General features: G+C 41.6%; 1 protein-coding gene across 5 annotated transcripts in view; it reads left to right on the top strand.

Annotated features, from left to right (window-relative positions):
- Positions 1-27,236, top strand: part of RASGRF2 (Ras protein specific guanine nucleotide releasing factor 2) — a gene marked incomplete at its 5' end in the record, with an annotated part of 237,048 nt that overhangs the window by 194,818 nt on the left and 14,994 nt on the right. For all 5 annotated transcript variants that reach the window (XM_082458029.1, XM_082458028.1, XM_082458030.1 and 2 more), the window contains 4 exons: positions 7,807-7,919; positions 21,837-21,897; positions 22,197-22,300; positions 24,445-24,529. In XM_082458029.1, coding sequence (XP_082314155.1) covers positions 7,807-7,919; positions 21,837-21,897; positions 22,197-22,300; positions 24,445-24,529 — 363 coding nt within the window. The remainder of the gene's footprint in view (positions 1-7,806; positions 7,920-21,836; positions 21,898-22,196; positions 22,301-24,444; positions 24,530-27,236) is intronic.

The raw sequence follows: 27,236 nt of genomic DNA, 5'->3' as shown, positions 1-27,236 counted from the left end.
ATCAGTTTTTTCCCCTCTCATGAATCCAGGAAGGGAGAACAAAGCATAGCTTAGAGAACACATTCTAGCATTTTCCTAAGGCTTTTATTCGAGTTAAATTTTCTTGGCATGTGGCTTTAATTAACTAAGAAGGTTACAAAATCAGGCTTAAAACCAGGCCCTTCATGGACATATATACACTACCAAATGTAAAATCGATAGCTAGTGGGAAGCAGCCACATAGCACAGGAAGATCAGCTCAGTGCTTTGTGACCACCTAGAGGGGTGGGATAAGGGAGGGTGGGAGGGAGACGCAAGAGGGAGGATATATGGGGATATATGTATATGTATAGCTGATTCACTCTGTTATGAAGCAGAAACTAACACACCATTGTAAAGCAATTATATTCCAATAAAGACGTTAAAAAAAAACCCAAACAAACAAACAAAAAAACCCAGGCCCTTCCAAACTTTTCTTTCTCCCTCCAATCCTTGCCATTGTCTTGAAAGCTACAATCCCTATCAATTAACCACCTATCTAGAAACCAATGGAAAACACAGCATGTGGAAAAATTCTCTTTTTTTCTGATAAATGCTTTTTAAACAGGCTGATTCTCTTTTGAACCTTAAAGATGTAAGCTTGGGAGCTATCTGATTTCAAGGTTGTAGGGCAATATTTAAAATTCTTATACACACAGCTCTTCAGGTCCAGAGGCTGAATTTTAGCAAGTCATTCACATGCAGAGTCATTTGTTAGAAAATGATCAAACAAATGATTTTCTGCACGGCTTTTTCCTTCTCGCTGAGTTGGTGTCATTCCTTGCCATTTGCCTCTTCCCAGTTATTTTTGTTCTGACATAGCTTCCACACTTTGCATTGTGCCTTCTCCTCGCGTAGCCTCCCACTTCACATCTGCTAAACTAATTTCCCAAACTGCCAGTTTAAGAAGAATTAGGTAGCTTATTACCACTTGCCTCGAAGTTAAGAACCCTTCCCAGGAACTTTTATCCATTCATCCAACAAATATTTGCGGGCCCACCAGGAGCATCCATGCTTACCAAATTTGGGGTTTAATTATATCTGGATTTTACTACCTTTTCCTGGTACATAATAAGCTCCCACATGACAGTCAGGCACACATTTCCTATCTATCCTGTCCCTCTTTGAAGATTCTAAATCTTATGAGTAATTAATAACTAGTAAGTGTTGAACAGGTATTGGAAAGTTTAGAATTACTATGGTATTGCTTTGTAGGGTTTCCTTCCAAACGTAATGCCCTTCCTTAAAATTTTCAGTTAGACTGTTCTTTTTTTTTTTTTTTTTTAAACGATTTTTTTTGATGTGGACCATATTTTTTGAAAGTCTTGATTGATTTTGTTACAATATTGCTTCTGTTTTATGTTTTGGTTTTTTTGGCCGCAAGGCATGTGGGATCTTATCTCCCCCACCAGGGATCGAGCCCGCACCCCCTGCATTGGAAGGCAAAGTCTTAACCTCTGGACCGCCAGGGAAGTCCCAGGCTGTTCTTTTTATAGTGCAGACAAAACCAAATTTTATAGTGGTTAAAATATTTTTGTAGTTCGGTGATGAGAAATGATGGAAAACTCTACCGTTCACTTTTCCAGTGAGAAACCCCAATTCAGAGTCAAGGTTGCCCAGAGGTGGTGAGAAGGCGGGCAAACCAGGGTGGTGGCAGGTAGACAAGGCCAGGCAGGTAATGGGCAGGGTCCCCCATACCAGCTTTCAGCCAGCACAATCCCCCCTGGGATCAGGTGTCAACATTAAAGTTCTAAAGGAAGTTTCCCCTCTGCAGAAGAGCTGAAAACCACACTGTTTTAGAGGCTTGTTATTTTTTTTTTTTTAATTGAAGGCAAGCTTTTTTTTTTTTTTAATTTATTTTATTTATTTATTTATGGCTATGTTGGGTCCTCGTTTCTGTGCGAGGGCTTTCTCTAGTTGCGGCAAGCGGGGGCCACTCTTCACCGCGGTGCGCGGGCATCTCACTATCGCGGCCTCTCTTGTTGCGGAGCACAGGCTCCAGATGCGCAGGCTCAGTAACTGTGGCTCACGGGCCCAGCTGCTCTGCGGCATGTGGGATCTTCCCAGACCAGGGCTCGAACCCGTGTCCCCTGCATTGGCAGGCAGACTCTCAACCACTGCGCCACCAGGGGAGCCCAAGGCTTGTTATTTTTAGTTCATTAACATCCAGGGGAGATCGTAGATTTGCGTAGATTTGGGAAGATTGGTCAGCATCTTTGCCTCAGTTTCCCATTTGACAAAATGGCCCGGATCTAACCTAAATCTACACCACAATTTCAATTAAAATTTTCATCTTCTGTAGTCAAGAAGGCAGGAAACAGTAGGCTGCTTTTCCTTTTCTTGAAAATCATTAAGTCAAACCTTAGGCTCTTATTTTTGAGCCTAACACATCCTAAGCCCCTTCTTTATGAGTCTTTCGGTCTAGGTATTAAAATTTATGGGGTTTTACTCCACTCTGCAGTATTTCCACTTTCCTTTTAAAAACTCTGGCCACTGTTAGGAATACACTGTACTGATTACAGTGAGAAAATTACTCTCATAATTCTCTTTACCCTCAAACTGTGTTTATTGAATCAGCCTTTCCCAATGTCCTAGAGTTCCCTTGGCCATATGTAGTATATTATAATTATTACCCTGCTCTCCTGAAAGAATGAAGGTAATTTCCAAGGTGTCTAAACTATCAACAGGGGTTAGTTTTAAAGTGCTAGAGAATCTGATTTATTGCCTCACAGATGATTTTTCTGTTCTATAGTCTAGTCTTATTCATACAAACCTCAGTCTCAGGATCTGTGTCTCAAAAGGTTGTTAGTATAGGTGGGAGATAGTTCCAGGCTCAGCATGGTAACCAGCTACTGTTCGGATGTGTCTTTCAGCCCAAGCCACCAGTGCTTCTTCACTGATAACCACTGTTTCTGGAGAGTCCTTATGTAGCAGTTAAAAACTCAGGCTTCAGCTGACACTGCCCAGGTTTGTGTCCTGGGTCTGCCACTTGCTACCTGTGCGACTTTGGACAAGATACTTAGATTCTCTGTACTTTGGCTCCCTCATATGTGAATGGGAATAATAATGATTGTAACTGTGTTGCTATTGAGGGTTGAATTAGATAATAGGGTGGTTAGAATATCATCTAGCGTGTGGCAAACTCTCACTAAGTCTCAGTTATGATAATTACCTCAGGAGTTGTTCACTAACCTAGAGAAAATATTGACTCTCCTAATCATTTTTGAATGTGTTTGAGTAGAGTCTATAAAATCTTGGTAAAATATCCTTATGTCCCAATAGCTTACCTCTCCAGGAGGATTCTCGCATCATCGGTTGGTAACTTTTTGTTCCTAAGCGTTTGCTGTGTGCCACATTCCACTCTTGGACACTCTGCTTAAGCTGTCACCTCTTTACAGGGGGTTTCCAGACCTGCCCCTCTCCTAAGACTCAGTCAGGCACCAGAGTCTCACCTGCTTTTAGATGCTCCCCTCTTTTTTTTTTTTTTTAATAAATTTATTTTTGGCTGCGTTGGGTATTCGTTGCTGCACGCGGGCTTTCTCTAGTTGTGGTGAGCGGGGGCTACTCTTCGTTGCGGTGCACAGGCTTCTTATTGGGGTGGCTTCTCTTGTTGAGGAGCACGGGCTCTAGGCGCACGGGCTTCAGTAGTTGTGGCATGCAGTCTCAGTAGTTGTGGCTCGCAGGCTCTAGAGCGCAGGCTCAGTAGTTGTGGCGCACAGGCTTAGTTGCTCCGTGGCATGTGGGATCTTCCCGGACCAGGGATCGAACCCGTGTCCCCTACATTGGCAGGTGGATTCTTAACCATTGCGCCACCAGGGAAGCCCGGGATGCCCCCCTCTTAAAGCCCTTCTCCCTGGATTTCATTGGTTAGTATCTCCTCCATTCGCCCAGCCTTCTGTTGGCTGTTCTGTGTCTCCCCCCAGAGCCCTAGGTATTGAGGTGCTCAGTAATTGCTGAAAGAACACGAGCTATAGTCTCCTATTTAGAGACTGAAATGTAAAAGTCTCATATTTTCTGGGCTCTGCCTCTTTGAAAACAGGGTGGTTTCTTTTTTCCAGTCTTCAGCCTCCTCAGCCCTGCTTGATGAATTGGAAAACGAAAACTAACCTAAGTAAGCTGTTGCTGGGATAACTGCAGGCCCTCTTGGGTGCCGCGGGGTTCACTCATCTTACCCCGAAGCTCCCTGGCTCGGGCCCGGCTCGCTCTACACCGCCCGCGGGTCCGGGAAAGGCGCTGCCGACTCCCGACGAGCCAGGCGACCCAGGAGCGCCACCTTGTGGGCGCCTTGCTTGCTGACTTTGCCAAGGAGCCGGTGTTCCTCCACCACCCAGTATTCTGGTTTCCCATTTCAGGACCTGGGGAAATGTAGCCAAAAATGAGATTCTAGATAATTACAAAATGGCGGTCAGGCAGACGTATTGTGAATAATCTACCTCTGGGTTTAAATAGGGCTAGTGCCTTTTAGCTAATTGAGATTTCTTTTCATTGAGTAGTAGGTACTATGTTTTTAACAGGGATTTTTGAACGGCCAATTCTGGATTTTACATGCACTGGTGAAAAAAGAAAAATTTACGTTCTAAGTTGTACATCACAGGATTCATATTGTTATCAGTTTCTGAGTTGTTTTTTGCATGAATTTTTTTTAATGGCAAAGTTTTGTTACTCAAAGTGTGACCAGTAAAACCCAGGAGCTCGTTAGAAAATTACAGTCTCGGTCCCCATTCCAGACCTGGTGCACCGGAATCTGCGGTGATTCGTGGGCACGTGACAGTTTGCGAAGCGCGGGTGGAAGTAAGGTGGAAGATCTGTGCTCTTGTCCCCGCGCGGCCGCGTCCTTGTGTGCCTCATCTCACCCCACGTGATCACATTCTGTCAGCCTCAGCCGCCTGGGTGTGAAACTGGATCTTGGTTCCCGCCTTACCTGCCCCTGGGTCGGCTGAGGAAGAGCTGCAATCATATACAGAAGGTGACTTTGAACGTGATAAAAGCCTGTGCAAGTGTAAAGGAAAATTTTGAGTGAGAATTCTTACATTTCATACTCAGCCATCATTAGCTAATCTACTTCATATTAGCTACATCCTCAGCAAAGCGAGTATTCACCTGTAACCGTTTGTTGTGCTTCAGATAGTGTCTGGGCAGATTTCACCAAGTTTGCAAAGGTCTCTCTTAGGCTAGTCTTCCCAGAGCTCAGAATAATCAAATTACATTCTGTTTTCTTTAACAAGACCTTTCACAGAATTTGCCTTCCTGGGGTCTCAGAAGCATTCCTCCTGTTGAGCCCAGGTTGGGACACAGTAGGTGCTTGGGGATGCTTGTTGATTAAACCACTAATTAGCCCCCAACAAGGTCCAAACACTGGCTTGATGTCCTTCACACTAATCCATTTATGATAATCAGATTATTTGCGTCATTGAGAGATTCAGCATAGCTACAGGACTCAATCATCTCAATAATAAATATCAATTATTCATTAAGCAAAGACTCCTGGTGGCTGAGAAATCCTTTGGTAGTGCATGAAGATTGAAGTAGGTGAGATCATTAATTGTTTATAAACATCATTCCCATTACCTTTGAAATTGGGGGGTGGGGACAAAGGAAAAGAGCGGCAGCAAGGTATTACTCTCTCCTCCTCGCATACATTTTAAAAGAAAAGCAATAGCCAAGAAGCTGTTGGACAATAAGCAGGTGAAATTTTAGGAAAATATATCAGCTGAAGGTGTTGCCTGGGGCCCTAGTGGCTCCTGTTCTCGAAGAAATGATACTGATTGTCAAACAGTGAAAGTGAAATATTGAGAAAAATGAATGACACTGTTCTCCACCCACCTGAGGCTCACAAATATTCAGTTCAAGTTAAGTTAGACTTTTGCATTGTCTACAATTTGTGAAATTATGGACTTTATGCTCCTAATTTACTAAATATAGTAAAAGTATGCTGTTTTCTTTTTATTGGATCCATTGCAATTAGCAATATTCTCTCTAATCATTTAAAAGAATTCAGAATGTCAGTGCTTCAAAATTAGTTTTCCTAAAGTTAAAATGTACTTATAATAGGTAACTTTATATAGGAGGGAAAATAAACCCTCATGCCTGCATGTACAAAGATCGTCTGTCAGAGTCAGATCTTGAAAGCAAGTCATGGCAGCATTCAGTTCACCTCTGAACACCTGACAATCCCAGGATGCTGCCAGTATGCTGTTGGTATTTTATGAGAATGCATGTAATAAAAGAACTATAACTTTACCTTTTTATTAACTTTTTACTTTGAAAATTTTCAAATCAAGAGAAAATGTCAGAATTAAACAAAGTGCACGGATACACATCTGGAATCACTGATAGTTCACATGTTTACCACATGTGTGTTCTCCCTCCTTCTCCTTTTCTCTCTCACATTCTCTCTCTCCTCCCCTCACCCCAACAAAGAACGAGGACCTGCTCTGAAACAGCCTCGGCAAAATGATCAAATTCAGGACCATTTAACATGGATAGGATGCTCTCAACTAGTACATAGTTCTGACTCAGTTTTTGCTGGTTGTCCCAGTAATGCCCTGTGTAGCAGTTCCCCCTCGATCCCGGATCTAATCCAGGCTCACCTGTTGCATTTAGCTCTGGTCCCTTTGGTGTCCTTTAAACTGGACCAGTTTCTCAGTTTCTCTTTGTCTTTGATGACATTAACATTTTTGGAGTGTGCAGGCCAGTGCTTCCTCGCAATGCAGGTGAGAGATTATGCGGCAAAAATACTAAGTGATGATTCTTCACGGAACATTACGCTAGTTGGTCCATGATGTTGGTTTGCTCCATTACTGGTGATGGCAACTCTGATCACTTGGTTCAGGTGGCATATGTCAGATTCTTCCTTTGTAATTAATAAATAATCTCTAATGGTAGCATTGTGGGGGGGAGTACTCTGACACTATTAATTCTGTTTCCCCATAAATTTCAGCATCTATTCATGATCCTTACCTGATCAGTTATTACTGCTTTGGTCAAAAATGGTGATTTTCTAACTCTTATATTCCTTTGCATTTATTGGAAGTCCACTGTAAAGAATAGTTTTCTCTTCCACTCTCTTTATGTATTTCTCTATTTATGTATTTGTTTGTGGGCATCAGTAGGGACTTGCAGGTGGTTTTGATTCAGGTGGTTATTACTTATTACTCTCATTAATCATTTTGGTGTTCATATGATCCCAACTTTGCTGGGTGGGTACCCTTTCAACCTCACTCCTGTGTTTGTTTGACACGGCCCCATTGGTGTGTATCATTTATTCTTTAGCATACCTGTACTGAAGTTCTTCATTCAAGTCACTGCCCAAATGACAGATTTTATTCTTGCAAAAATCTTTTTTTTAGCTATTGCTATGCCCCAGTTACTAATCTTACTCACGGACCAATGGGAAACCAGACAATTAAATCAGCCCTTATAGTACAGTAAGTTATGATAGGTTGTACCATGGGAACACCAAGGAAAAGCTCTTTATCCCACTCGGTCAACTTAAGAAGGCTCCTGGGAGAAAGTGTATCACCTCCTAGAGCTGAGAGATGAATAGAAATAAACCTGGGGGGAGGCAGTGTTCCAGGCTAAGGGGCACACATGTCTCTTTGAGGAATTCCTATCCCCCAGGGAGCCTAGTGGCAGGGCCCCATCCCAAACCAACTAAGTCAGAATCTCTGGAGGGGGAAGGGTCTAGGGCCCATACATTTTAATTTCCATAAATTTGTCACGAGGAATGGTGTCGTGGAGCTAAACCCTTCAAAACTAAAATTTAAAAAGATCCATTTCATCTTATAGGATTTTGAACTCAACAACGAACTAAAGATGAACGTCCTAAACTTGCTAGAAGAAGTTTTGCGAGACCCAGATCTTCTTCCCCAAGAACGGAAAGCCACAGCGAATATCCTGAGGTAAAGGCAATTGTAGGTGCCTATTAATCACACTGGTTGATTTGTGCTGTGTTCATAGAAAATAAGATCTTGTCAAACCAGAAGGATGTATATTAGACTCCTGAGGGGCAGCAGGGATTCTGTCCTCACTGGGAAAGCTGCCTCGGGAAGACTTCAGACTGGGTGACATAACTTGTGTGCAGTACAATCGCTCCTGTTTGTGTGGGCAAATGGTGGTTTACTGTAGAACCAAAAGCCTGAAGATCCTCTCCTGCAGGTCCAGCAGGCATTGCAGAGGTGTTTTTTCCTCATGTGGGTTCTAAGTGTCTATTACAAGCTCATGTTTATGAGCGGGGTTGTAGTGTTTCTGTGGGAGCCTTGTGCACCTGGCTTGTGGATATGCCGCCATAGAGCAGCTATGCGTTTTCTTCAGCTTGTTTCACTGGTCCTGGACCAATTTTACCATCAGCTTCTTAGGTGGAGATTTCCACATCAGGTAGGTTGTATAAATTTGGACCCCACACTTCAGTGTGACAAAGTCTTGTACTTCAGGTTTCCCACTAGAGGCTGCTTGTGTCTGTCATTACACCAAGCATCCAAGCAGGTAACAAACTCTCTTATAGCTTCTCGAACAGATGGGTGGATTTTTTCCAGTCCACTCTACATGAAGAGGGCAGCCATCCATGTGTCTGTGTGGACATTTCAGTTACAGCTTTCCACCTCACTATATGTCTGTCCCTACTCGAGGTGGAAAGCCCAGCCCCTATCTGCCAGGGCCTGGTACTCCTTCACCGTTCTGATTTCTACTTCCCTCTTCATTCGCAACCTCTGGAAAGACCCCTTCCTTTCTTCTATGCTCAACTCTATTGTTGTTTCTTCGTTATCCAGAATGTTTGTGTGTAGAGGGGAGTCCAATTTAGCTCAATCCACCATGCCTTTGGAGGCCCCTCCCTGATGCAGCAATGCCAGATTCTGGTCTGTACCATTTTAGCAATTGACCTACAAGTCATTCTTAGTCCCATTAGCTCAAGATCCCATAGCCAGACCCTTCTTTGGTCTGTGGGCTATTATGGGTTGAATTGTGTCCCCCTCAAAAGTATGTTGAGGTCCTAACCCTCAGTACCTGAGAATATGACCTTATGTGGAAATAGGGCTATTGCAGATGTACTTAGTTAAGGTGAGGTCATACTGGAGGCAGGCAGGCACCTAATCCAATATGAGTGGTGTCCTTATAAGAAGACGCCCGTGGGAAGACAGAGGGAGACACAGAGAGAAGGCCATGTGAAGATGGAGCAGAGATTGGAGTGATGCAGCTGCAAGCCAAGGAATGCCAAGAATTGGCTGGCAAACCGCCAAAAGCTGGGAAAAGGCAAGGAAGGATTCCTCTACAGGTTTCAGAGAGAGCATGGCCCTGCAGACACCTTGACTTTGGACTTCAAGCCTCTTGAACTCTAAGACAATGAATTTCTGTTGTTTCAAGCCACCTAGTTTGTTGTACTTGTTTAGGACAACCCTAGGAAACTATTAAGAGCCTTTGTCACTTTTTCCATCCTATGAAACATCTAAGTGAGCTTAGGGACTCAGTTACTATGTTTATTTTCAGATTTTAAAATTCTAAATACATCTTCAGATAAAGCCTGATATCGGTGGATGAGTGGTCATATCTGTGAGTGATTGCTGTTCCTCTTTTCTCCACGTGAACAGTTGATTATCCTCCTTGTATTTAAAACATTGATAATTAAAAGCTAGGTTCTGGAAGTGTGTGCCCCTAGGAACGTCTGACTAAATAGCTGGCAGGGAAATGGGGGTGGGGTGGGGCTCAGACTGGGAAAGGCTGTCAGGATTGGCCAGTTTGAGGCCCTCATGTTGCCTGTCCCATCACAGCACCCATGCCAGATATCACCAATCAATCCTGAGTGCTTTCTTCCTGCACCCGCAGGTGAGCTCAGAACTCAGCCGATTGGCACTACTACTTCAGATGAAACTTACTTACCATCTCAGGTCTTTATTATTCATCAGGCTTAAGATGTACAAATTCTTTTTGCTGAGTAAGTGACCTGAGAATTAGAAGTGTAAGATTGATAAGGAATGGAAATTTTAGTAGATGGTACAGCCTGGGAGTGTAACACCTAGCAGAGTCTGATTCTAACTTTTGCAGGATGTCACAGGTTTAAATCTTTGCTCAGCCACTAATAGCTGTCAAGTTTCTTAATCAGTCTCAACCTCATTTTCCTCGTTTATAAAGTGGAGCTATCAGTACCTTCCTCATTGGGTTGTTGTGAAAATCACATGATGTAATACGTGTAAAGAGGTTAACACAATGCCTGAAACATAATTAGTACTCATATTACTGCTACAGGTGTTGTTATTATTATTATTAGAAAGCACTGACAGTAGCTCTTGGGAAAAGTAGTTTCTGCCATCAAACCAATACAGCCCAAGTAAGACCAGGCTACATCTTTGTCAAACATAACTTTCCTTAGGCTTCATTACCTTGTCTATAGAAAAGACATGATAATAACTTTAAAAACCTATAATGGATTATAATCTGGAAAAATATTGAATCATTATGCTGTACACCTGAAACTAACACAATATTGTAAATCAACTACACTTCAATTTAAAAAAACTAATTTAGTATTGCACAACAATATTAAATAAATAAATAAACAAGTGAATGCAATTAAAAAAATCATTCAAATATACACTTTAATCTGAGTCCAAACCACTGGACTAACAGAGAACCTCAGACCCCAGGGACTATTCATCGGAGTGAGGTCTCACAGAGGTCCTCATCTCAACACCAAGACCCAGCTCTACCCAATAGCCTATAAACTCCAGTCTTGGAAGCCTCAGGCCAAACAACCAGTAAGACAGGAACACAATCCAACTCATAAAAAAAAGAAAAAAAAGAGACAGCAAAAAAATATGTCACAGATGAAGGAACAAGATAAAAACCTACAAGACCAAATAAATGAAGAGGAAATAGGCAATCTACCTGAAAAAGAATTCAGAGTAATGATCATAAAGATGATCCAGAATTTTGGAAATAGAATGGAAGCACGGATTGAGAAAATGCAAGAAATGTTTAACAAAGATCTAGAAGAACTAAAGAACAAACAAACAGAGATGAACAACAGAATAACTGAAATGAAAAATAGGCTAGAAGGAATCAATAACAGAATAACTGAGGCAGAAGAATGAATGAGTGAGCTGGAAGACAAAATGGTGGAAATAACTGCCAAGGAGCAGGATAAAGAAAAAAGAATGAAAAAAATTGAAGACAATCTCAGAGACCTCTGGGACAACACTAAATGCACCAACATTCAAATTATAGGGGTCTCAGAAGAAGAAGAGAAAAAAAAAGGGGCTGAGAAAATATTTGAAGAGATTATAGTTGAAAACTTCCCTAACATGGGAAAGGAAATAGTCACCCAAGTCCAGGAAGCATAGAGAGTCCCATACAGGATAAACCCTAGGAATAACCCACCAAGACACATATTAATCAAACTAAGAAAAATTAAATTCAAAGGAAAAATATTAAAAGCAGCAAGGGAAAAACAAAAAATAACATACAAAGGAATCCCCATAAGGTTATCAGCTGATTTTTCAGTGGAAACTCTGCAGGCCAGAAGGGAGTGGCAGGATATACTTAAAGTGATGAAACAGAAAAACCTACAGCCAAGATTACTCTACCCAGCAAAGATCTCATTCAGATTTGATGGAGAAGTCAAAAGCTTTTCAGACAAGCAAAAACTAAGAGAATTCAGCACCACCAAACCAGCTTTACAACAAATGCTAAAGAAACTTCTGTAAGCGGGAAACACAAGAGAAGAAAAAGACTCACAAAAACAAACGCTAAACAATTAAGAAAATGGTAATAGGAACATACATATCGATAATAACCTTGCATGTGAATGGATTAAATGCCCCAGCCAAAAGACACAGACTGGCTGAATGGATACAAAAACAAGACCCACATATATGCTGTCTACAAGAGACCCACTTCAGACCTAGGGACACATACAGACTGAAAGTGAAGGGATGGAAAAAGAAATTCCATGCAAATGGAAATCAAAAGAAACCTGGAGTAGCAATACTTGTATCAGATAAAATAGACTTTAAAATAAAGACTGCTACAAGAGATAAGGAGGGACACTACATAATGATCAAAGGATCAATCCAAAAGAAGATATAACAATTATAAATGTTTATGCACCCAGCATAGGAGCACCTAAATACCTAAGGCAAATGCTAACAACCATGAAAGGAGAAATTGACAGTAACACAATAATAGTAGGAGACTTTAACACCCCACTTACACCAATGGACAGATCATCCAAACAGAAAATAGAAAAGGAAACACAAGCTTTAAATGACACAATAAAACAGATAGATCTAATTGATATTTATAGAACATTCCACCCAAAAGTGGCAGAATACACTTTCTTCTCAAGTGCCACGGAACATTCTCCAGGATAGATCACATCTTGGGACAAATCAACCTCAGTAAATTTAAGAAAATTGAAATCCTATCAAGCATCTTTTCTGACAACAATGCTGTGGGATTGGAAATCAATTACAGGAAAAAAACTGTAAAAAACACAAATACATGGAGGCTGAACAGTGTGCTACTAAGTAACCAAGAGATCACTGAAGAAATCAAAGAAGAAATAAAAAAATACATAGAAACAAATGACAACAAAAACACAACGACCCAAAACCTATGAGATGCAGCGAAAGCAGTTCTAAGAGGGAAATTTATAGCAATTCAATCTCACCTCAAGAAAAAAGAAAAATCTCAAATAAACAATCTAACCCTACACTTAAAACAACTAGAGAAAGAAGAACAAAGAAAACCCAAAGTCAGTAGAAAGAAAGAAATCATAAAGATCAGAGCAGAAATAAATGAAATAGAAACAAAGAAAACAATACCAAAGATCAATAGAACTAAAAGCTGGTTCTTTGAGAAGATAAACAAAATTGATAAACCCTTAGCCAGACTCATCAAGAAAAAAAAGGGAGAGGACGCAAATCAATAAAACTAGAAATGAAAAAGGAGAAATCACAACTGACACTGCAGAAATACAAAGGGTTATAAGAGACTACTACAAACAACTATGTGCCAATAAAATGGACAACCATGAAGAAATGGACAAATTCTTGGAAAGGTACAATTTTCCAAGACTGAACCAGGAAGAATTAGAAAATATAAACAGACCTATCTCAAGTAATAAAATTGAAACCGTAGTTAAAAATCTTCCAACAAACAAAAGTCCAGGACCAGATGGCTTCACAGGCGAATTCTATCAAACATTTAGAGAAGAGCTAACACCCATCCTTCTCAAACTCTTCCAAAAAATTGCAGAGGTAGAAACACTCCCAAATTCATTCTACAAAGCCACCATCACCCTGATACCAAAACCAGAAAAGATATCACAAAAAAGAAAATTATAGACCAATATCACTGATGAACATAGATGCAAAAATCCTGAACAAAATACTAGCAAACAGAATCCAACAACACATTAAAAGGATCATACACCATGATCAAGTGGGATTTATCCCAGGGATGCAAGGATTCTTCAATATATGCAAATCAACCAATGTGATACACCATATTAACACAGTAAGGAATAAAAACCATATGATCATCTCAGTAGATGCAGAAAAAGCTTCTGACAAAATTCAACACCGATTTAGGATAAAAACTCTGCAGAAAATGGGCATAGAGGGAACCTACCTCAACATAATAAAGGGCATATATGACAGACCCACAGCAAGCATCATACTCAATAGTGAAAAACTGAAAGCATTTCCTCTAAGATCAGGAACAAGACAAGGATGTCCACTCTCGCCAGTCTTTTTTTTTTTTTTTTTTTTTGATCTTTTATCTTTTTATTATTATTTTTATTTATTTATTTATTTATTTATTTTTGGCTGAGTTGGGTCTTTGTTTCTGTGCGAGGGCTTTCTCTAGTTGCGGCAAGCGGGGGCCACTCTTCATCGCGGTGCGCGGGCCTCTCACTATCGTGGCCTCTCTTGTTGTGGAGCACAGTCTCCAGACGCGCAGGCTCAGTAGTTGTGGCTCACGGGCCTAGTTGCTCCACGGCATGTGGGATCTTCCCAGACCAGGGCTCGAACCCATGTCCCCTGCATTAGCAGGCAGATTCTCAACCACTGCGCCACCAGGGAAGCCCTCGCCAGTCTTATTCAACATAGTTTTGGAAGTTCTAGGCACAGCAATCAGAGAAGAAAAAGAAATAAAAGGAATACAAATCGGAAAAGAAGTAAAACTGTCACTGTTTGCCAATGACATGATACTATACATAGAAAATCCTAAAGATGCCACTGGAAAACTACTGGAACTAATCAATGAATTTGGTAAGGTTGCAGGATACAAAATTAATGCACAGAAATCTCTGGCATTCCTATACACCAACAATGAAAAATCAGAAAGAGAAATTAAGGAAACACTCCCATTTACCATTGCAACAAAAAGAATAAAATACCTAGGAATAAACCAGCCTAAGGAGGTGAAATACTTGTACTCAGAAAACTATAAAACACTGATGAAAGAAATCAAAGATGACATTAAACAGATGGAGAAATATACCATGTTCTTGGATTGGAAGAATCAATATTGTGAAAATGACTATTCTACCCAAAGCAATCTACAGATTCAATGTAATCCCTATCAAACTATCAATGGCATTCTTCACAGAATTAGAACAAAAAATCTTACAATTTGTATGGAAATACAAAAGACCCCGAACAGCCAAAGCAATCTTGAGAAAGAAAAACAGAGTTGGAGGAATCAGGCTCCCCGACTTCAAACTATACCACAAAGCTACAGTAATCAAGACAGTATGGTACTGGCACAAAAACAGAAATATAGATCAGTGGTACAGGATAGAATGCCCAGAGATAAACCCACGCACATGTGGGCACCTAATTTACAATAAAGGAGGCAGGAACATACAATGGAGAAAAGGCAGCCTCTTCAATAAGTAGTGCTAGGAAAACTGGACAGCTACATGTAAAAGAATGAAATTAGAACACTACCTAACACCATACACAAAACTAAACTCCAAGTGGATTAAAGACTTAAATGTAAGACCAGACACTATAAAACTTTTAGAGGAAAACAGGAAAAACACTCTTTGACATAAACCACAGCAAGATCTTTTTTGACCCACCTCCTAGAGTAACAGAAATAAAAACAAAAATAAACAAATGGGACTTAAACTTAAAAGCTTTTGCACGGCAAAGGAAACCATAAACAAGACAAAAAGACAACCCTCAGAATGGGAGAAAATATTTGCAAATGAAACAACAGACAAAGGATTAATCTCCAAAATATACAAACAGCTCATGGAGCTCAATATCAAAAAAGCAAACAATCCAGTTAAAAAATGGGCAGAAGACCTAAATAGACATTTCACCAAGGAAGACATACAGATGGCCAAGAGGCACATGAAAAGATGCTCAGCATCACTAATTATTAGAGAAATGCAAATGAGAACTACAATGAGGTATCACCTCACGCCAGTCAGCATGGCCATTATCAAAAAAGCTAGAAACAATAAATGCTGGAAAGGGAGTGGTGAAAAGGGAACCCTCCTGCACTGTTGGTGGGAATGTAAATTGATACAACCACTATGGAAAACAGTATGGAGGTTCCTTTAAAAACTAAAAATAGAACTACCATATGACCCAGCAATCCCACTACTGGGCATATACCCTGAGAAAACCATAATTCAAAAAGAGACACGTACCACAATGTTCATTGCAGCTCTAGTTACAATAGCCAGGACATGGAAGCAACCTAAATGTCCATCAACAGATGAAAGGATAAAGAAGATGTGATGCATATATACAATGGAATATTACTCAGCCATAAAAAGAAACGAAATTGAGTTATTTGTAGTGAGGTGGATGGACCTAGAGTCTGTCATACTGAGTGAAGCAAGTCACAAAGAGAAAAACAAATACCGTATGCTAACACATATATATGGAATCTAAAAAAAAAAAAAGATGGTACTGATAAACCTAGTTGCAGGGCAGGAATAAAGAGGTAGACACAGAGAATGGACTTGAGGACATGGAGTGGGAGGGCGAAGCTGGGGCAAAGTGAGAGTAGCATCTACATACATACACTACCAAATGTAAAATAGTTGGCTGGTGGGAAGCAGCAGCATAGCAGAGGGAGATTGGCTCGGTGCTTTGCGATGACCAAGAGGGGTGGGATAGGAAGGATGGGAGGGAGGCTCAGGAGGGAGCGGATATGGGCACATGTGTATGCATATGGCTGATTCGCTTTGTTGTGCAACAGAAACTAACACGGTATTGTGAAGCAATTATACTCCAGTAAAGATCTATTTAAAAAATAGTAAAAAAAATAAAAATAAATAAAAATAAATATATATATATATATATATATATATACACACACACACTTTAAATGGGTGGATTGTTTGGTATGTGAATTATATCTCAACAAAATTCTTACCAAAGAAACCCCCATAGTCATAACCCACTTACTGCTACTTTGTAAAAGAAAAAAAAGAAATTAAAAACAAAACAAAAAAGCAATTCCACTGGTGGCGTGCCCCCTAGCTGCCCACCCAGAATTCTAGTCCCTTGCAGAGTCTTCCAAGTATTCTGAAAGTCTCCAGAAATATGTGCTCAGGAATGAACCCAGTCATTTCCCTGCCTCAGCGTCTTTATTCAAGCTCACCGCCCTGAGGCTACTTGAGGGAGAGACCTTTCAGTGCCAGCGCGGTTTCTGTGGAGAATGCTGCCTGGCAGTCTTGTGAAGCCACCATTTCCCTATCAAAAAGCTGAGAAAGATGCCACCTGCCCTGTCCCTGTGCCACCTGGGTCCCAGAGCAGCCTCACTCAACCCAGTGTCTCTGTCTCTCGTGAAAACAGCTCTTTCCACATCTTACCTGGTTCCACCGTCTTTCACCGTAAGAATTCAAAAGCCACCTGCAGAGCCAAGCAGGGAATAGATGTTACACTACCCCACCTATTCTCCCATCTCTCACCATCTTTCTTCCCATGAAGCCAAAACAAAACCAAAGCCTTTGTTTAGCCCTGAACATGTCACCTAAAGCTGACAGATACTGGTGGGGTCACCAGCCCATCAGCTGAGCAGACAGCCAGACCTTGAGTCACAGTTTGAATCAGCTGAGTCCCTGGGGCACTAACTTATCTTCCCAACAAGCCAGTGAATAGATTTGTGGAAAACAACACAAAACAAACCCTGGTGCAAGAAAACAACTGATATTTGATTGAATGTCTCCTACCAAGTAATTCATTCCACTTGCACTATGTTTGAGGGTCCCTATCCCAGCACATGAGATTGTGATTATAGGAGGAATAAATCATGTATTAGTTTTTAGGGGTTTTGATAGTTTTCCATATCCGATACTTATGTTTATATGTATGAAATGTGTGTTTTTAAAAATCATGTCAGAATGATTAGGGAGTAGGAAGTAAGACCTAGACAGAACCATCAACTGAAGGAATGTTATCATTCATGAAATCTCTTTGTGAAAAAAAGGAAATCATGGGGTATATGAGAAAGAAACAGAAATAAAAAGGATTATTTAACAACCCTGAAAATTATAAAGATTTTCCTGTTAGTTCATTTCTTAATTTGAAAACAAACAGGGAATTATTTTCAGCTGAAACAAAGAGAATTTAGTATTAAACATTTCCATGCATTTATGGACATCTGCCTTTAAAAAAAAAAAAAAAAGTGCCAGAGCATAGGTAGCAATGGGCCCCAGTAAGCCCAGCAGGAAGGAAAGTCATGCTTGAGAAAGCACGGGAAGGAAGAGGTGGTCTGGCAGGTCCCAGAAGCAGCATGAGATTAAACCATTCACAAGGTGGGGAGGAGAAGAGTCTGAGGCAGGCCATGCCATGGGCCCAGGCCAGCCTGTCACAGAAGCAAGCAAGCAGCCCATTCGAGGACAGAGGCCAGTTGCTCTTGGCTCTGTTTTTAAAACTACATGATTTCTACACTTGAAGGGGAAATTTTCTAGTTCTAGAATTTGCATAATCCCTTTTCCTTTTAAGTTTTTTATCTGGTATTGCATTATAAGTGCATAAATATTAAATTGATCATAATGAGTGATACATGTGGGGAAAACCCAGGATCCTGGAGTATTCATCAAACTCTAAGGTAGTCAGAAGACTAGAAGCAAATTCATCCTCTGCTGGAACTGGACCAGGGTTAGAGAGGCCTTCACATCTGGAGGGAACTTTTCTGAACATACCTCCCGTGGAATACAAGTTAGGATTGTGAGAGGTTAAAAAAAAAAAAAAAAAAATAGTCCCAATGTTAAAGATTTAGATGCATTCGTCATATAACAGTGAGATATAAACATGACACATGTGTTTAAACACATCATACATTAATGCAGTAAAGTGAAAGCTTTCTATGATGAATCATCCCCTCCTTACACAGTGTCACAGGGGTTACTTTATGCTGAAGAAGTTTAATTAGCATAGGTATTTTGTGGCCCTGTTTGTGAATAAAAACCTCTGCTCAAGACTTTTGTATTCCTAAAATACCACGACCCTCCAACGTTGTCTGACCAGCTGGCTTTTGAATCTATGCAGTATAGGTTTTTTTTGTAGACAACTAACATGCCATAGAATGAAAAGAAACAATGATTGACTTCTTGGATGGTCAACTGGAATGGGTTCAGTCATGAAAAGGGGACCCACAAACCTCACACAGCCCCAAGCAGCATTAGACTCCTTTTTTTTGTAGAAGAAAAACTACTTTCTTCAAATTGCTTCATACAATAAACCAGGTATTCAAATGAACAGGCCAGGATAAATGTTTTGCTTGGTTTAATTGAATCAGTTTACCAGAATCAAAGGAAATCCAGGTGATTGTGTTTCTGTGAAACTTTTGCATCAAACTAAGGTACTCACTGTGGATGTTTACATGTTACAGGTCAAGAATATTTGACATGTCGGTGTTTAGGCATAGCATTTATTTTGTTCAGACCCATTAGAACTTTTACACCAAAATGACCTCTTGCTCCTACTCTTATTTGTAGTCAGGGGCTACCTCTCTTACTAGGTGGATTTTGTTCACCTCCTGGCTTGAAAATGTCTTCAAAGATAATTAGTCATAATTCAGTTTTTTACTTTCTAATCACTTTTAATTTTGGTGCAAAGTATTTTTTTTTTAACATCTTTATTGGAGTATAATTGCTTTACAATGGTGTGTTAGTTTCTGCTTTATAACAAAGTGAATCAGTTATACATATACATGTGTTCCCATATCTCTTCCCTCTTGCATCTCCCTCCCTCCCACTCTCCCCATCCCACCCCTCTAGGTGGTCACAAAGCGTAAAGTATTTTTTGACAGCTGGATCATCCTCATTTTTTTTTTTTATAAATTTATTTATTTATTTATTTTTAGCTGTGTTGGGTCTTCGTTTCTGTGTGAGGGCTTTCTCTAGTTGCGGCGAGCGGGGGCCACTCTTCATCGCGGTGCGTGGGCCTCTCACTATCGCGGCCTCTCTTGTTGCAAAGCACAGGCTCCAGATGCTCAGGCTCAGTAGTTGTGCCTCACGGGCCCAGTTGCTCCGCGGCATGTGGGATCTTCCCAGACCAGGGCTCGAACCCGTGTCCCCTGCATTGGCAGGCAGATTCTCAACCACTGCGCCACCAGGGAAGCCCCATCCTCATTTATTAAACACATCTCTATATTTTTCTGAGCTATTTCCTCGAGTCACATCTACCTTAAGAATTTGACTTGCCCTATGCATCTCTTCCTTTTACTTGGCTGTTGCTGAGTTATATCCTTTATAATAAAACTGTAACTATAAGCATAAAAAAAAAAAAAGAAAAAAGAATTCGACTTGCCATCACTAATGAATTCATGGGTGGGCATCAAATCCTGGAGCTGGTTCCTTAATAATAATACTGAAAATCTTTTGTAAAATGGCAATGTCACATGCCGTTTTACGGCAGAGTATACATTTCTATGGTTATTTTTAACCTTGTTGGGGGTCATGGATTCCCCAAAAGAATATGATGGAAGCAGTCTCCTCTCAGAAAAATGAACATATGAATGTATGCACACATTTGCATATCATTTTTCAAAGTTTGTGGACCTCTAGAGATTATTTAGTGATACTCTAGGGTTAAGAACTTTTGTTCTAAGGGGATACTTTCGAAAGAGATAGCATTTATTTTGATTTATAGGGCAGACTCTTTTGAAGAGAGAAATGTTAGTTAACTGAATGGGGCCAGATGTATCCTGGAATATTAGGGTAAGATCGTTGAGGAGAGGAACATTTGATAGAAGCGAAATAACTTCTGGACCATTTCTTTCCAAGCTAAGAATATTGCCCAGCCTCATAAAAAGGATCTTTTCCACGGGTACACATAGTTATAAGGCCACTGATCTCTCTCCAAGAACACAGGCTACCGTAGAAAGGATGACATGCGCTTTGGGAAAGAGTCACTTTTCCCCTGTGTCTAACCCTTAAGTGTGATGTAACAGTCTTTGGAGAAGGAGTTATGTTTACTCATTTTTTCCTCACCTTAATCTGCCCTTTAGCATATGATGACTTTTTCTTCTCACAAATGCTACGGCTAATTGCAGACAGGAAGATTGCCATTCCTGTGATCTAGAAGGATTCTGCTCCCGGGTAAACAGCCAAGAACTTTTGTTAGAGAGAAGGAAGATAGAGGAAAGGGAATTGACCTTTTCTGGTGTGTGTTCTATGCTGGACCTTTGAAGTGGTGCCTTTCATAAGCCTGCTCATGACAAGCAAGAGCAACAGGAAAGCAAACTGGACCGAACCCTGGGCCAGTTAGTCCCATTACTTTGAGCTTTTGTTTCCTCATCTATAAAATGGAGATAATAATGCTTACTTTAAAGGGATTTTTTATGATATAGGAGAGAGTGTGTGTCAGATGGTTAGCACATGCCTGGCATGTAATGAGCATACAAGTACCCACCTCAGTTGATTTTGTATTTTCGAGGGTGATAGTTTTGTTTTTAATCAACTCAGAACACAATAGAACATCACATCATTGTTGCTTTTTAAAACTAGCGTCCTCCAGCAGACAGGCTACATGGTTGGGCACTGTTTAAATATTTTAATACTTTTAATATGTGATTGTGCCTTCCTTTTAGGACACTTAAAGTGTTTGGTCCAGGTGGCAAGCTATATAATCAGGTTAATTTTCCTGGACCCTGAACTTCTCTTGGACGTGAAAGTATCACTGTCACTCTGAAACCAGCACCCACCTTAACTTATGTATTCATTTATTCATTTGTCACTAATCAAAAAAAATATTTATTGAGAGCTGAATAACACCAAGTGTGGGGATACAGTACCAAATGTGTCTCAGGAAAGCCCATCTGGGAAGCAAAGGGGAAGAGTTCACCTGCTGGCTTTCTACCTGGTATTGTTTGAACTCTTGCTACCCAGGAACTCCCCTGAGCTTCTGGTCTACCTATGCCCGCATCTTCTGCCTCAGCATCAGCAGGGAGGGGCCAGGGTAGGGGCTGGAGGATTGTGGATGGGACACTTGGGCCTGTTAGAAACCCTGACTGATAGCAACGCAAGGCACCCAGATTCGTGGCATAGATCCGCTCAGTAACGCAAAGCACCAGCTTACCCTCTGCTTCACTTTCACAGTGGGTGTTTGATTTACAACTTGTATGTAACAGGTTGGCTCCTTGTTATAAGTCAGCTCTCTTGATGATCCTCCTCTGCCTTTAACATGTGTGTTTTCCTGTTTCCTTGACCCTCTGTCTTCAACTCACGTCTCCACAGCCTCGCAGACCGGAACCCTCCGACTTCCCCCCAGGGAAAACTGAACTGCATTTTGTCATTTCATTTCTGGTATGTCTATTTTCTTTTCATGGAGGATATTTTGACTTTTTTTTAGGGCCCTTTCACAAGATGATCAAGATGACATCCACCTAAAACTGGAGGATATAATTCAACTGGTAAGTTCAGCCGTGGTCTTATCCTGCACAAATATATGTAAGACTTACCTCTCAAAGGCAAGCACTGTGCCCATAACTGGACTGTATATTCTGTCGCTGCAACTGTGTGAGAAGAACCAGATTTGGCTTGGGGTTAAGCAGTTGGTCCATGATGTTAACGCCGGCTGATATTTCTGAGCTTTCTGCCCTTTTCTTCATAGCTGGAATCTAGGGTGGACTTCGTACTCCAAGCAGCTGCAGTGAGCTGGCTGGCACCTTGCTTCCAGGTGTGTTTCATTCCCTGCCCTCATCTCTTGCAGACGGACTGTCCAAAGGCCGAGTGCTTTGAGACCTTGTCGGCCATGGAGCTGGCTGAGCAGATCACCCTCCTGGACCACATCGTTTTCAGAAGCATTCCCTACGAGTGAGTGTGCCCTCACAGCAGCAGGTCCCTGCAGGCAGGGCCGGCTGCCTCACAGCTGACATTGCTCCTCAGCAGATGTGTGTGCGCAGAGCTGTGGCTCTTAATCTTATGTTGGTTTGGTCCCACTTGAATGTCTTTTGGTTCCACTTTATATTGGAAATATTTATATGGAAATATTGGGAACTCTCAGGATGGTCACTCTTGTGTTTCTGTATGTACTACAGTTACCATAGAATGCGAAGTTCTCTGTCCTCTCACATCTTTGTGTTATAGAAACCTCAATACAGTATAACAGTGGTTCTCAAACTTCATGGTGCCTAAAATCATTTGGGAAACCTGTTAAAAATGTATATCCCTAGGTACCGCCTCCTGCCCACCCCCCCGCCAGAGATCCTGATTCCAGTAGGTTTGAGGCCCAGGAAACTTCATTTTCAATAAGAATCCCAGATAATTCTGCATGGTCTAAGACTATACTTTGAGAAACACTGATGTTGGGAAATTCTGTAAATTCTGCTGCAATTTTCCCCCCACATCCATAAATCAGCAGGTATTGCTGAGCATCGAGACTCCGGAACAGCGTAGACTCCCAAGACAGTGCTTTGCACAGAGCACACTTGGAGTGGGTATCTGCCGAGTGAACGCTGTCACGTAATGAGCATCTGTGTCACTACTGCCTTTTAACTGCCTCGTGTGCAGAGTAAGGGAGGCTCTTTAAGCCCCCTCCTGCTGTCCTAATCAACAGCTCCACAAACAAGGCCTTTGTTTGGACAAGTAACAACTGTTGGCATAAGTCCCCTGTGAAATTATAACTAAATGAAGTGTCAGGGAGGGGCTGGCTAAGAGGTATGAGTGTGGTCCATGTCGTATGCAGAGAAGAGGACATCCAGGATGATGGAGGCTCAGGCGTAGCCGTGTTGCTGGTCAGAGCTCCAGTATAAGGGGCAGGGCCAGAAGATGCTCCTGCAGACTTTCTTTTATGCATTTTATCTTATTTCCCTCTTTCAGCAATTGTAGGCCCATCCATGAACATGGGGAAAAAAGGAACGTGGCCCCTTGGCCGTACAAATGAACCCACTGACTATTTGATGATGACTTGAGTTAGGAGTGCAGTGCCTCTTCCCCCCACCTCCTGACTATCCTCCAGTGCAGTGAGGATTCAGGAGGGAGGGGAGCATGACCGCTATGGAAGAGGAGAAACGGCAAAGCCTGAATCTTTGTGGTTGCCCTTGGTGTGGTCTCTTCCCGGGACCCTTCTCACCTCTCCTCCTCTGTGCCGCTGTGAACATGTACCAATCTTCATCCGTGGAAAAAGCACATCTTTATGTCCAACAGCCTTGCAGGATGGGAACAGTACCACCCACGTCAAAGGACTCAGTCAACATTGCTGGATTAAGAATGTGTCAGAGTAATTTCATTTTATTTTTGGTAATGCCTTGACAAAATAATTCCTGTATGCTCCAGCTTGATTGTCCCTTGCTTGCTGTGATCCGGTGACCCACTCACGAGTGAAATGAAGGAGCAGGGATGTTATTCGGAAGACAGACCTTCCTCCAGGCTGAGCTCCCACCACCGTAACTGCCTTCATCACATGAACGGGCTGCAAAGTGCTAACACCAGCATTTGTTCATTCGGCCCTTACCACGTGTACTGTTCCGGGCTCTGGGGAGAACAAAGGAAAGTCCCTGCCCATGGAATTGACATTCTCCTGGAGACTGTCAGAGCAAAGTGGAGGAAAACATGCTGTTCTTGATTAACATTTTTGGTAGTGATGGATTTTTCAAGCCTTCTGCTAAGGCTTAAGATTTTTTTAAAGCTGATCCAGGGAAAATGATCTTGGTTTCTGAGTTAGCACTTAAGCTCTTTATTCCTCCTGTCATTGTTTTCCAATTTCAGAGAAGCCTTTATAATGATCCTAATAGGGACCCAGTTCCAAACATTTATAAGAGAAAGCTGAAACTGAAGAATCTTTTTCATTTTGGCATCAAGTGGTGAAATGGTAGTATTGAGCTAAAATTCATTTGAGATGGAACAGCAGGAGTTGGGCAATGTCAAGTTTAATGTACATAATATTCATAATAATTATTCAGGATCATAGGCACCCTTAAAAAACTTAATTGATTTTGTGTTTTGTTTTGAATTTTCAGAGAATTTCTTGGGCAGGGGTGGATGAAGCTGGATAAAAATGAAAGAACACCTTACATTATGAAAACCAGCCAACACTTCAATGATGTGAGTAACCATAAAAATAAAACCTTGTGTGGGAGTGTTATAGGAAGATGAGTATCAGGGTCTTTAGATGCCTTCTCTAAATGAAAGGAAGTCTGCCACCCACTTTTTAAACAAAACTGATGGAATGTTAAAAAAAAAAAATAAGCTTAAATCTCCTCTAAGAGTTCATAGTGATGTGATAACTTCCAGTTACCTTCCAGACGTAAGAGGTTCACATTTGATGGTACACAAGTCTGGTAAGTGCTCAATGATGCATAGGTAGCTGCTGTTATTTTTATCATGATCATCATTACCGCATGGTCGTAGATTGACTAGTTCTAACAGCACTGTGTCACTGGCCCCTGGTGGCACTGGTGATGGTAAGGCTGGGTTGGTACAGCTGCTCCTCGTCATTACTGAACGTTCAGTCCCAATACATTCCAGGGTGGGAAGGAACCTCTTTGAGCATAATTACAGTGACGCTGAGACTGTGTGCAAAGGTAACCAGCTGTCGGTCCATCTCCCCCTCTGCTCTTCTGCAGCAGTAAGATGGAGTTGCTTTTATACCCTCCTACTCCCTATTGGTGCTGTTCTAATGGTCTTAGTCCTGTGGAAGAACCACAGATGTTGGAATGTCTTCAGGCCTATCCCAGCAAAGGGAAGGCTCCCTTTTCAATTCTACTAAAGTACGGTAAAAGGAGTAATGATAATGTTTAAAAAAAAAAGACTACCAGGAAACCTGTAGGTAAATTAATGTCATCCAGAATCAAAATACAAAACAACAGTGCAAATTCCCAAGACAGTGCTTTGCTGAGGGTACATGTGGAATAGATGTTATTACATACTAAGCATCAAATGCCACTGCTTCCTAAAGGACAGGACACATGACCTGCCTGGGCCACTCTTTGAGAAGCAGAGCCCCTTCTGTGCACAATAAACCTTTTTTTTTCTTTTTTGCCTGTGCTATACATACACTTGGGATGAAATGGACACTCAAATCAGAGGTTCAGTCCCAGGCTCCATACCCACATGTCTCTACTTGGGTGGCCACTTGCACTGTGTCCAGGTTGCAAATGGAACTCATCATCATCACCTCCCAGACCCACCAAGCCTGCTTCTTCATCTTATTCTCTGTTCTTGGTCTTGGGTAATGGCCCCACTAGCCACTCACTCAACCAAGCATGGAATCTAGAGGTCATCTTCGACTCCTTCTCCTTTCCCCACCTCGCTCACCCCTCAACATGTTAGTGAACCCTAAATCTACACGTCTCAGACTCTTCTTCTCCCCTCCCTTCCCACTGCCATAATCTTGATTTGGCCTTTCATTCTTTTCTCCAAGAGCTCCTAACTCACTACCCCCCCACCTCCATCTCACTGCCACCTAACCCTTTCTTCACACAGTGTCACAGAAATAACTTCTCTCAGAGGCCCATCTAATTACATCTCTTTGATGAAATTTTGTCAGTGGCTTCCTCTCACCTTCACAATACGACCCCAGCCGCTCAACCCGGCCTACAGGAGCCCCGCCTTCTGTCATCCTTGTCTCTCACCAACCCCCGTTCTCCTCAGACAGCTGCCAGATCCTCCATGCCACCACGCCTTCCCCCTCTGTCCCTTTGCAGACACTCTTCTACTTTGATGGGAAGCAGTAGCTAGCTCTTCCTCACCCTTCAGGGTTCAGTGCAGGCACGATCTCTTTCCTCTGTACTAGGCCACCTGCCCCATGCTGCCTCTACTTCTCAAGCTCCCCCTCCACACAGCCCTAGCTTTGCGTTTCGCTTTGTGGTATTGACTTGTTTCTGTCTGCCTCTCCTCACCTTCCCACCTAACCAGGCTCAGCGCCTTAAGGTCAGGGAGACTGATTTATTTATATTTCTTGTTCCCACAACCTAAAAGAATGGTCCTTACTAGGTGCTCAGTACAAAATAATTTCTTTAATAAATATACACAATGATAGTTCTGAGGCCCTGTGAGATTTAAAATACCTATGGAATTATCAAAGAATTGGTGTACTCGTCAGATTTAGTGTTTGGATATAAGATTATGGGCCCTAGATTCCCTTTATTAGTAATCAATCCTGTTCTAGCCTTTTCCTTTCCATATTCTAAGTGTTGAGCTTCTTAAGCTGCCTCTTTTTCTCTTGGCTTTAACTAATAGAATTACACTGCTTAGCCTTGAAACTATAGGTCCCTTTAACTGCTGGTGGAAAAAAAATTCAGCAAGATGAGAAGATGAAAATGTTCTCTCTTCTGCACCTAAGGGTTTCTGGTTTGAGAGTTGGTAGGTTAGAGTTTGATTTGATTGGGGGGAAATGTGTTTTCTTTGTGATAACTGAGGCTTCCTAGAGTGAATATCCCCACACTGTTGGGACCCAAGGAACATTGGGAGAGGCCCCAAGAAGTGAAACCCCTGATCTGCAAAGGTTGCCATTCCTCAGGGGTTAGCTCATTCTCTGCCATTCTCTCAATAATTACTGGAAATGACTCCTTCATCAAAATTACTGATTAGCAAAATCACCTCTTCCCCCAACAAGCTGATCCCGAACAATCCGTCTCTTCACTCAGGATGAGCAGGTGTTCATTCGTGTGTTGTTATTGTTATCATTACAGACTTTAGTTTCTTCAGAAGGTTGATATCTAAATGGACCTTGATCTCGCATCCCTTGACACCTGCTTTGCTGACATTTCTGTAGGTAATTCAGGTATCGTGCCTGCATGAATTGCTTTGG

Source organism: Balaenoptera physalus (genome assembly GCF_965194825.1).
Source record: "Balaenoptera physalus genome assembly, chromosome: 3".
NCBI lineage: Eukaryota > Metazoa > Chordata > Mammalia > Artiodactyla > Balaenopteridae > Balaenoptera > Balaenoptera physalus.
This window is presented reverse-complemented; position numbering and strand designations above follow the sequence as displayed.